A 10,588-nucleotide genomic window follows, 5' to 3' on the forward strand; every position below is an offset into this window, starting at 1 on the left:
TTAAGAGTCTGGTCCTTAACTTCAGAATGAGGGGCACGAACTCTGGGGGGATAGTCATTTGTCGATTTGCACTGAGGTGCCATCAACTACAGTACATGACTTATATACATAATACAGGACAAATTGGAACAAAGGGGAACACCCAAGAGGGACTTACCCACTTGCTGGGTCAGCAAGCTCATGAGAGAATTGCCTTATCGAGCATTGTGGAGTGGGTAGGTGAAGGGTGGAACTAGCGACAGCTATTGGAGAGTGGGAAAACCTTTGCAGGGGTGGTGGAGGTCCTGGGAGGTCTGTAGTAATATTGGGTAGGTAGAAATATTAATAAACGTTTAAGGTGAGGATAAGAGGTACCAGAGAAGGTACCAGAGATCGGAGGTGGAGGTGGAGGTGAACTGGAGGTATACTGGAGGGTATGGCAGAGGTGCAGGGGTGTCAGGGGACGACTCCTGGGTCCCCATGACCCTCCCCTATGGTCCACAGCCCTATGGTGTAACCAGCCCTGTCCTGGGCACAACCTACTGTGGGTAAGAAGATGAGAAGGAAGCTAACTTCTCATCTTCCCACAGTGGCCACCATATTAGGAAAACTTCTGGGAATATCTGGAAGTCACATGAAGGCAGGATCCAGGGCTGGATCATGTGGTGCATGGAGCATGCGGCATGGGAATGTGTGCGGGAAGTGTAGCGGGTCCGGATGCGGGTCTGGGTCTGGGCTAGTCAGGGTGTGTGCCCTGACAAGGGGGAGGATGGACCAGAGGTGGACCGGAACAGTGGCAGAGTAGAGCTGAGGTTAGGTGGAGTTGGTATGGATATGACAGTATCCCCTTGTTAGGCCTGAACCCCTGAAGGCCATAAGCCCTATGAGAGAGGCTAAGGGAGGTGACTGTGGACAGGAGGATTGTTGGCACTGGAGGAGGAGAGGTAGTGGAGAAGAGAAGAAAATTGTTTATTGAACCTAATACTCAGGCCCAGGCTTGTGCAGATAGCAGGCATGGAAGGCTGCAACGAGATCAGGAGTGTGATCAAGTTCCGAAGCCAAGAGCGAGGAGTATTCCTTGTCAGTCCCCTCATAACCTAACCAATGCACAGTGTAGACAAGGTTACAACCCTGTCTACAGCAATCAATCTTCGAGTCGAGGATTTCGCCAATCTCGAACTCAGGCTGTCCATCGATCACAATCGGCAGAGGTGGAGGTTGGTTGCAGTTCAGGATGACATTAGGAGTGGCTGGTTCGATTTGAGACACATGGAAGACCAGGTGAATGGCTCTCATGGACTCAGGGAGGTGGAGCATGATGGAGTGACTACCCACATGGGCAATGATCTCGAAGGGGCCGAGATTCTTCTCGGACAACTTCCTTGAAGGTCTGGTGGAGCGGAAGTACTTGGCCTTGACATAGACCGAAGTACCAACCTCGAAATCAGGAGCTGGGATGCACCTAGCATCTGCTGGACCCTGATAACGGATCTGGGCGTGGTGCATCTCCTCACAGAGGAATTGATGGAGAGAGTCGAGATCCATGGTGTACTCCTGTGCACATAGTGAAGACAGATCTTGCTCTGGATGGGTGGAGAGGTTCAGATGGTAGCCCTTGTTGGTGAAGAAAGGAGAGACACCAGTGGTTGCGCTAGGAGCATTATTGTAGGCGAACTCTGCAAGGGGCAAGAGTTCAGCCCAATTATCCTGCTGATAATTGCAATAGATATGCAAGTACTGTTCTAGCATCTGGTTCATATGCTCTGTTTGTCCATCTCCTTCTGGGTGATAACTGGAGGTGAAGTGGAGGTGGATGTCGAGGGCTTTACCAAGCAAACAGAAGAAGTGTGAAACGAACTCCAGACCCCTATTGGAGGTGATATGGGAAGGGACTCTGTGTTTGGAAAACATGTGGAGAAGGAACAACTTCACCAGCTCCGGTGAGGTGATGGTATCGTAAGTGGGGACGAAGTCGCATTGCTTTGATAAACTATCCATGACAACCAGCATGGAAGTGAAACCAGAGGAGGAGGGAGTTGTTCTATGAAATCCATGGATATGGAGTTCCAAGGACGTTTGGGGATGGGGAGTTGTTTCAACAAGCCAAAAGGCTTGTGGTGAGGGACCTTGGCACAGGTGCACGTTGTACAAGATGAGACATAGTTCTTGATGAAGGTGTGGGTTCTGGGCCAGGTGTAATCTCGATGAATCAGATCTAGCATCCAATTCTGGCCAAAGTGGCCTGAAAGTGGATGATCGTGTTTGTTATGCAAGATCCAAAGTTGGAGATCATCCAGGTCAGGAACATAGATGTGGTGATCCAGCCTCAGGCCTTCAGCATCTAGTGACCAACAAGAGTCAGGAGGTATGGGAGAGGAGTGATGTGATGATACAAAAGTATCCAAGGGGAGTGTGGAGATGATGTCCATGTGCAGTGTCTCTGTATCGACCATGGAACTAGCTTCAATAATGGAAGCAGCCAGATAGGTAGCTCATAGGGAGGATGCGAGAAATTCCGATGAAAAAATGGGCCTGAAGTTCTGCAGATTGATGCGAGCATAGTCCATATCCCCTTCTTTGGGATAGACGTCCCAATGTCTAGTCAACACATCAGGTTTGGCACCGAGTTTTCCAGGGTGGAAGCAGACTATCATGTTGAATTGTGATAGAAACTCAGACCGACGGGCTTGATGCCACGTCAGGAGCTTCGTAGTGGAAAAGTATCCAAGGTTCTTGTGATCAGTGACAATGTCGATTGGATCTCTGGATCCTTCTAAATAATGACGCCAGCCCTTAAATGCCTCGTGTATAGCAAGGAGCTCCTTATTGTGGGTGTCATAATTCAACTCCGGCACAGCCAGAGGTCTCAGGCTGGCACCGGAAGCAAACTGAATTCCCCTATCAAGGAATTGTATTAGGGATGTTTTCTCCCCTATTGTTATCCCTTGGATGTTTATCCGAGTTTTTCCCCACCATTGATAAGTGGGGTTAAGCCTGAGACCACACAGTTGCCCTTTCGATTCGACACCATGTTGAATGTCAGGTGACTTAAGCTGAGTTGCTCGGCTTTACCCGAAGTTCCTCGGTCGGGAGCATGTAACAAGGCATGACAGGAATTTCTGTCACGCACTGTGACACATCTAAATGTCACACTCTGCGACGCAATTCAATGTCACACACTTGCGACATGAAGAAGATGGAATAGAGGACCAAAGTCTGAGAAACCAATGCTGTAGGGGCATTAGGACTTTGGAAATTAGTACAAAAGTTGCATTGCTCAAAACAGAGCAAATTTACAATTAAAATGGATTTAAAATGAGTATTGCATAGGTTGGGCCGAGTTATTCAGCTTTATCCCTGTTTGCGAGTTCAAGGAGTTTGGTTCCTCGAGCAATTGCCTTCCAGATGGTATTTATCTGGGAGTTCCAGTTCTTCTGTGCTAGGACTGGGTTGTTTCTTTCTTTGGTGTTTCTACCAAAGCATCGGTGACTTTCTCATTCACTGTGTTTATGGCCTTCCCAAGGAAAGAGCCAGAGAAGAAAGAAAAAAAAACAAGGCAAAAAAAAGAGGGCCTGGAGCACTTCCAGACACAATGGAGTCTCCTCAGTCTGAGGAGTTAAACTATAGCATATTACTATAGGTCGATGGTCAGGTAGACCTTCAAAAACCTCTCGGTATGAGAGGAAGGCTGCCAATAGTTGGCAGCAAGATTGTGCAGACTGGGTTGTCTGCACAAGTGGGAGTTAGGATCTCTACTTGATCTTATCTGCCAATTCTTGGTCCTCCTTCAGGTACGAGGGCTGATTGGCCTTGTCAGCCAATCGTGCGCGATTGTCAGGGGACGGACCCCGGGTATGACCCCTCTCTCTATAGCCCACAGCCTAATCTGTAACAGCCTAGTCTCAAGGCACAACTACTGTGGGTAAGAAAGTGAGAAGAAGGTTAACTTCTCACTTTCCCACAGTGGCCCAATATGGCGAAAACTTCTGGGGATACCCGGAAGTCACATGAAGAGTGGGAACCAGGCCCAGAGCATGCGGCGCACGGAGCATGCGGGGCAGAGCGCACATGTGGGTCCGGGTCCGGGCTAGTCAGGGTGTGTGCCCTGACAGTGATGCAGCCCAGTATTTCTACTGGGGAGAGGGTGGATTGTGGCCGCTAGCCAGCTGAGTATAAACTCCACCCAGAGCTCATCTTCTTCTGGAGACTCCGGGGTGGTTTCTTCCGAAGGGTCCTCCTTCAGTGGGTCTCCCTCCGAGGTTTTTTTCTCGGGGGTGTTGTCTTCTGAGTGACTTTCCTCAGGGGAATCCCTCTTTGGTGTCATCACCAAAGAGTTGGTAGTTCTTTTTTTGGTCTGGCTTATCGCCAGTTTTAGTGTATTTTTTTCGTCATTGTTTTCAATGATGTCGGATCTTGGGGCCATTATTGTGGTCCCAATGCTGATGTCCTCGCCCTTTCTTCTCGGCGAGTAGTGAGGTCCCTTGTTTGGGTCCTCCAGTTCAAAGTCATTGGAGGTGTCCTCCACTTCGAAATCACCAGAGATATTCTCCAGTTCTTCTTCGTTGGAGCCGTCTCCAACTTCACCTTCTGTTTTGTAGTCGACTTCCCTGGCGATCCTGTGCCTTGGGTTTCTGTCTCCTACTAACTGGTGCTCAGGGCAGCTCTTTGCCTGCTCTGGTATTCCGCAATTATTGCATACTTGTACCAGCCTTTGGTCAGTGTTCCCTGAAGGGAGGATTTGCCTTTCCATTTGGGTTTAGGGTCTTGCACATTGGCTCTTGCCTCTGCGTGTTTCTCCTTTCCCGCCTGGTTGGGCTTTTCGCGATTTGTGGTCGCGGTGGTTTTAGGTCTGGCATAGCATTCTGGCCTGTAGGCTGGAGCTATCCTCAGCCTGTTTTTCATCTCGTCCATGCGAGATGTTGTTCTGAACATCTCCTCGAAAGAGGAGAATCCCATTTTGATTATTTCCTCCTTGCATTCAGGGAGGATGTTTTCCAGAAACCTAGCATTAAGCGATGGTTCTGGGTAGGACTGTCTGGGTCCTTTTCCTGCATTGTACTTTACATTGCAGTATTTTTCCGTCACCTTCAATGTGGTGGGCTCCTTGATATATGTCCTCATTAGAGTATCGAGAACTTCAAGAAATTTCCCCCCTTTATCTCTAAGGAGGGCTTCTTCACGGAGTTTTAGTCTGTGTGAGAGTGCAGGCTCTGCCAATCCACCAATGAGACAATCCAGATGGATTTCATCGTAGTGTGCACCTCTATATCCTCGTGATGTGAGGAATCCTAGCAGTGTGGTGTACCACTGCCAGAAAATTTCTGTATCATTTTCGCCTGACCACTTCGTGTCAGGGAGTCGAGTAGGACCATTATTTAACCAGTCCCACTTCACCCTGTCTATGTGTGGGGTGAAAGTTAGAAGTTTGGCCATCCGTGTGGCCTTGTGGTACCATCTTTCGAGGTGCCCATTATCCTCCAGCAATGTTCTGCTGGAAGTTTTCCTTGTGAAGTTTTCACGAGGGTTTGTTTGGTTCTCTCCAGCATTACTGGAGGGGTTTTGCAGAAGGTTACTTCCACTTATCCTTTGCCTGGGTGAAGTGACCGAGGAGGGCCATTTATCGCCTAAGATGGGGCCTGGTGTTGATGGTTGCCCGCTCATTTGTGGGTTCTCCTTACTAGGCTCCTTCTGCCACATTGCACTCCTACAGACTTCGCTTTTTTTGGCAAAAGTTTTGGGTTTGGCCTTGGCAGCAGTGGCTTCCCCTGAGCCTCTGTGCTCTCTGAGCATCTGCCCTTGACCTTTTCTCCTATTATTTCTCAGGCCTTTAGCCTGAGAAGGAGTTCTTCATCACTTCCTGTCCTCCATTCGGATGGGACCTGGAAAAAGTCCAGAAGTTTCTCAGACAATCGACTTCGAGGAGCTTCCCCATCCTCCTGCACCTGGTCCCTTTGCTGTGTCCATGCTGGGTCCGAGGCCATCTGAGGACAGTCTGGAAGTGAGCTCAACCTGTGAGTCTGTGTTGATCTGGATGACATGGCCTTTATATCCATGTTGGAGTGTGTACACTCGTTCTCAGACAGAGCGCTGAGTGTCTCACAGTGGTTGTGAGATGGTGTCGGTGGTGTGGAAGTTTTTTCCACATTTCCTCCACTCAGGACTGGATCCCTGCACAAGCAGGGGTCGTCCCATGAGGGTTTTTGATGATTCCCAGTCTTATAGACTGGGGTTTGAACCGGCTCATGCCTAGGCGGCGAGCTGGATGTTTCACTATAGTTGCAAGACGGTAACGACGATGTGGAGGTTTTTTCCACATTTTTTGCAATCAAAGACGGCTCCCTGTGCAAGCAGGAGTTGTTGTTCAATTGTTTTGCACAATTCCCAGTCACATAGACTGGGGAGTGAACCAGCATGCTGCGATTTTGCGGGCTGGACGTCTCACAGTTAATGTGAGACGATGTAGACAATGTGGAAGTTTTTTCCACATTTTTTGCGATCACAAATGGCTACCTGTGCTGGCAGGAGTTGTCGTTTGATCGATTTGCACAACTACCAGTCGCATAGACTGGGGAGTGAACCGGCTTGCTGCTATATCGCAAGCTGGGCGTCTCGCGGCTGACGCGAGACGATTCCGTAGATGTGGACGATTTTTCCACATTTTTTGGAACTCCAAACGGCTCCCTGCGCCAGCAGGAATGGTCATTTGGTTGTTTATGACAACTCCCAGTCGTATAGACTAGGGAGTGAACCAGATTACTGCTATATTGCAATCTGGACGTCTTGCGTTTAATGCGAGACGATGCTGGACATGTGAAAGATTTTTCCACATTTTTTGGGATCAAAAACGGCTCCCTGTGCCAGTGGGAGTGATCGTTTGATGGTTTTGTGTAACTCCCAGTCAAATAGACTTGGGAGTGAACTGGCTTGCTGCAATCTTGCAAGCTGGATGTCATGTGGGTGACTCGAGACGATGTTGACAATTTTTCCACATTGCTTGGGGCCACAAATGGCCCCCTGCACCAGCAGGAGTTACTGCTGTTGTTGTCAGTGTCTTGCACCAAGTGGGAGGTTCCCTGAGGATAGTGGGGCTCAGGGACTTCTTTTGGCATGTCTGACCCAGCCCTTAAGGCTGTTAGTGTGGCAGCCGCGCGCTTACATGTGCGCATGTTTGCCTCCTCACCCAGTGGTGAGAACTCTCTCTTTCTAGGAGAGATCATGTTGGCACATGGGGTTCTAAGGGTATTGTTCCCCACATTTACCCCATGTAAGTTTTTGGGACCCCCAGGGTTTGTCCCTGAGGTCCTACCAATATGTGGCAGGTCTTCATCATCATCTGATGACGCAGTGTTTAGGTTATCTCCCAAATTGGGAGATCGCAGCTTTTTAACGAAGCCACCCTTTTTCCTCGCTGCAGATGCGAGCTTCCCCATTTGGGGGTATGACGGTGCCATGTCAGGCGCCGTCCCCGGAACAGATGTAAAAAGGATGTGTAGATTAGTTTTAATCACACCTCATGCACTTAAAAAAGTGTGAGGTCTGTGGGGCTCGCTCAGGTCACCAGGCCGTAAGTGTCACAAAGGTGTGGGTATTACGGGGTGATAAGCGATAGGTTCCAACCTGTCGCCTGTCACGTGACACTAATCTACAACAGGACTACATGTAATGGGGGCCCAGGGCTTGTGCCCTGACAGATGCAAAGGTCCCCAATTGTCAGGGCACAGCCCCTGACCCCACACACCCTCAGGTACCCCCCCCATTTTCTCCTATTTTTCCCTTCACTGTTCCACAATCCCGCATGCATGCAGACCCGTGGGAACGTTCTGGGCGAGTTACTCGCCCAGAAACCATCACAGCCACAACCATGGGAACTTTCTGGGCGAGCAGCTCGCCCAGAATCTTCCCACGGGGGGGTGCCAATTATGGAAAGTCGGCAAAGAGCTGAAAACTGTATAGTTCCCGACTCCCATTTGTAGCGGCTTCACAGGAGGTTGAGAAGGTTACCCTTCTTCTCAACTCATTTCCTGTGAAGGCTGGGGCTAGCCCCCTCAGTGAGTTCGAAGATCTTGGACTGGGACTAGATACCCCAGCGACTAGGAGGACCCCCCTGGGCCCGTCGCGGAACGAGGGCCAGGCCCTGACACCAATTCGACAAAGTCCACCTGGACTGCTTGATTCATGGATTAGGGGGGCCCGCGTTCGACCTCGGAATAAGACTGCGAGACGAAACTCTCCTCAGAGGAGACGAGGGCATGTTCCTCGAAGTTCTCAACATATTGATGAGAACTTTCATTAAAGCCTCTGCCGCATTGAACGTGACAAAGAAGTACCGCAACGTGAAATACAAAGTGGAAAAAGGCCTAAAACAGTTCTACCTAGAACTGTCCAAAGCAGCGTCCCAGATGGTGACACCGCCAGACCAGGCATCCTTCAACACCAGGTTCCTAAACTACATTCCCCTCGAATGGAAGAGGGAAATGATTGCTCATGATAGAATCAGAGCAGACTTCTCCTCAAACGAGGAGATGTTAAAAGCAATATCTCGTGTAGACGAGATAATCGATGGGCTGAAGATGTCTTCAGCCTACAAATCAGGTTACTATACCCGAACAACTACCACGGCAACCACGAGCCACGGTAGAGCCCTCCCATCAGGAAAGAAGGCTGAAGAGCTGAAACCCAGATGGAGAGAGGATACATCCTCGAAAAACTCGAGGAAAACTGACCAAAAGTCAGTTCCAATTTGCGGCAAATGCAGCAAAATAGGGCAAACAAAAGATTGCCCAAGACACAATGTAACGAGCAATGAAAAACCAAGGCGCATAGCTGCCATGGAGATCGCGACCTCAACAGAAGAAGAGTCGAAAGACTCATCAGATGAGAAACCAGAGAACAACTCTGGTAACTCCGAAGCATCAAGCTTCGAAGTAGAGGACCCATACGAAGGACCTCAATACTCACCCGACTCAGAGGGTGAGGAAGTCAACGTCAGGACCATAAGGATGGGCCCAATGTCAGTCGTCAATCACAACGACATAAATTACAAAATCAAACTGGCTGTAGCACGCCAGTTAGAAAACATGGCAGACGAAAAAGTCACCGAAGCCTTGGTAGAAGCACCAAGAAAAGACACCTTGGGGAAATACACCAAAGTACCCAAGGAAAACAAGGACAAAGGGAAGAAGGACCAAAAGTCCATCGAAACCCAGACCCCCTTGTTTGATGTGAAATTCCGCATCTCGAAAGATGCAGGAAAATACCCCACAAACAGACCGCTCTCAACAAAGAGAACGCTGACGGCTCACACAAAAATAGCAGGCATAAAAGCCTATGCGCTATTCGATAGTGGAGCCGAAATGGACGCTTTATCGCCGGACTTTGTCCACGCGGTCCACATCCCAATTCTCCAATTGGAGAACCCAGTCGTCCTTCAAATGGGGATGAAAGGAACAAGATCACAGATCCTGTTCGGAACAAATGTGGACGTTGAGATTAACGGCCACGTAGAAAAACACTACTTCGATGTAATTAACATTGATAGATACGACGCCATATTTGGTGCCCCCTGGTTAAACAAAAACCAGGCAAGCTTAGACTTCCGGTCCCACAAAGTGAGAACGGTGGACAAGGGCAACATAGACACCCTTGGAATAAGTGAAGACCATGTGACGAGATCACACAGATGGAAAACTCGAGCAAGAGCTCGAGAACAACCAAAAAAGAAGCCCCCCTGACAGGGAGGCGGGATTGAAACACACCTGTCATATCCATCCCCGGCCATCGACTTCCGGTCCCTCCATTCCCTCCAGTCTAACTCCGCTCCTCCTTCACTAACCTCGGAGCTCCCATATTCCGCAATCCTCTCGGTATCCCTCGATGGTCACCACCCCCTCATTTCAATTTATTACCTATGCCTCCCTAAGTACGGAGCCCCGAAGACTTCCGGACAGCTCCGACGTCCGCTAGCGCACCCCTGCCTCCGCTGGGCAATACAATCGCCTGCCCTGCAGAGCCCACCTTCGGGCTTATCCCTCCTTTCCGTTTCTGGGTTATCGCCTGCCTTTCTGCTAACCCTGCGACCTGACTCGTCGGTAATATTCAGTCGGCTAATGTTTAACCCCGTTAGCTCCGCTCCGTTCAGCTCCACCAATTGCGGACCCATCTTCGCTGTAACCATATATATATCCCGCTTGTACATAGGTTACACTCCAGTAATAAAATCAACTAGAGTTACCCCCCCTTAGGTTCTGATTGCCAGTCAGTAAGTTAGGGCACGGATGTGTCACTAGGCACAGCGCTCTTGGCAGAAGTCGCTGAGGCCGAAGCCCTCCGCTACGGAGACACTCCCTCGTCTTGAATCCGGTCTCTGACAACACCTCAGGGTAATCACAAGAAAGTACCCTGAAAGTTGGCCCAATCCTAGTCCAGAAGGACTAGAACTTCCAGATGTACCACATCTGGAAGGCCTCTCCATGAACAACCCCGAGTTCGAAATACTCAGGGAGTGGTGGAGAGAGAAATTCGAAACCGTAATGGCGCCAGCACCATTAGAAATGCCTCCCTTGAGGGAAGTGAACCATCGAATCCCGTTGAAGGATCCGAACAAGAAATG

General features: G+C 49.6%; 2 protein-coding genes across 2 annotated transcripts; both read right to left on the bottom strand.

Moving 5' to 3' along the window:
* Positions 1-3,639: 3,639 nt before the first annotated feature.
* Positions 3,640-5,960, bottom strand: EI90DRAFT_3022447 (uncharacterized protein; the record flags this gene model as incomplete). The annotated part of the gene is made up of 4 exons (XM_039057768.1): positions 3,640-3,707; positions 4,090-4,595; positions 4,679-5,811; positions 5,859-5,960. 4 exons carry the CDS (start codon positions 5,958-5,960, stop codon positions 3,640-3,642), a joined length of 1,809 nt encoding a protein of 602 aa, XP_038908498.1.
* Positions 5,961-6,485: 525 nt separating this feature from the next.
* EI90DRAFT_3022448 (uncharacterized protein) lies at positions 6,486-7,430 on the bottom strand (the record flags this gene model as incomplete). Its single annotated transcript, XM_039057769.1, has 1 exon — positions 6,486-7,430. One exon carries the CDS (start codon positions 7,428-7,430, stop codon positions 6,486-6,488), a length of 945 nt encoding a protein of 314 aa, XP_038908499.1.
* Between the last annotated feature and the right edge of the window lie 3,158 nt (positions 7,431-10,588).

Source organism: Cantharellus anzutake (assembly GCF_015039405.1).
Source record: "Cantharellus anzutake strain C23 chromosome Unknown EI90scaffold_156, whole genome shotgun sequence".
Lineage (NCBI taxonomy): Eukaryota > Fungi > Basidiomycota > Agaricomycetes > Cantharellales > Hydnaceae > Cantharellus > Cantharellus anzutake.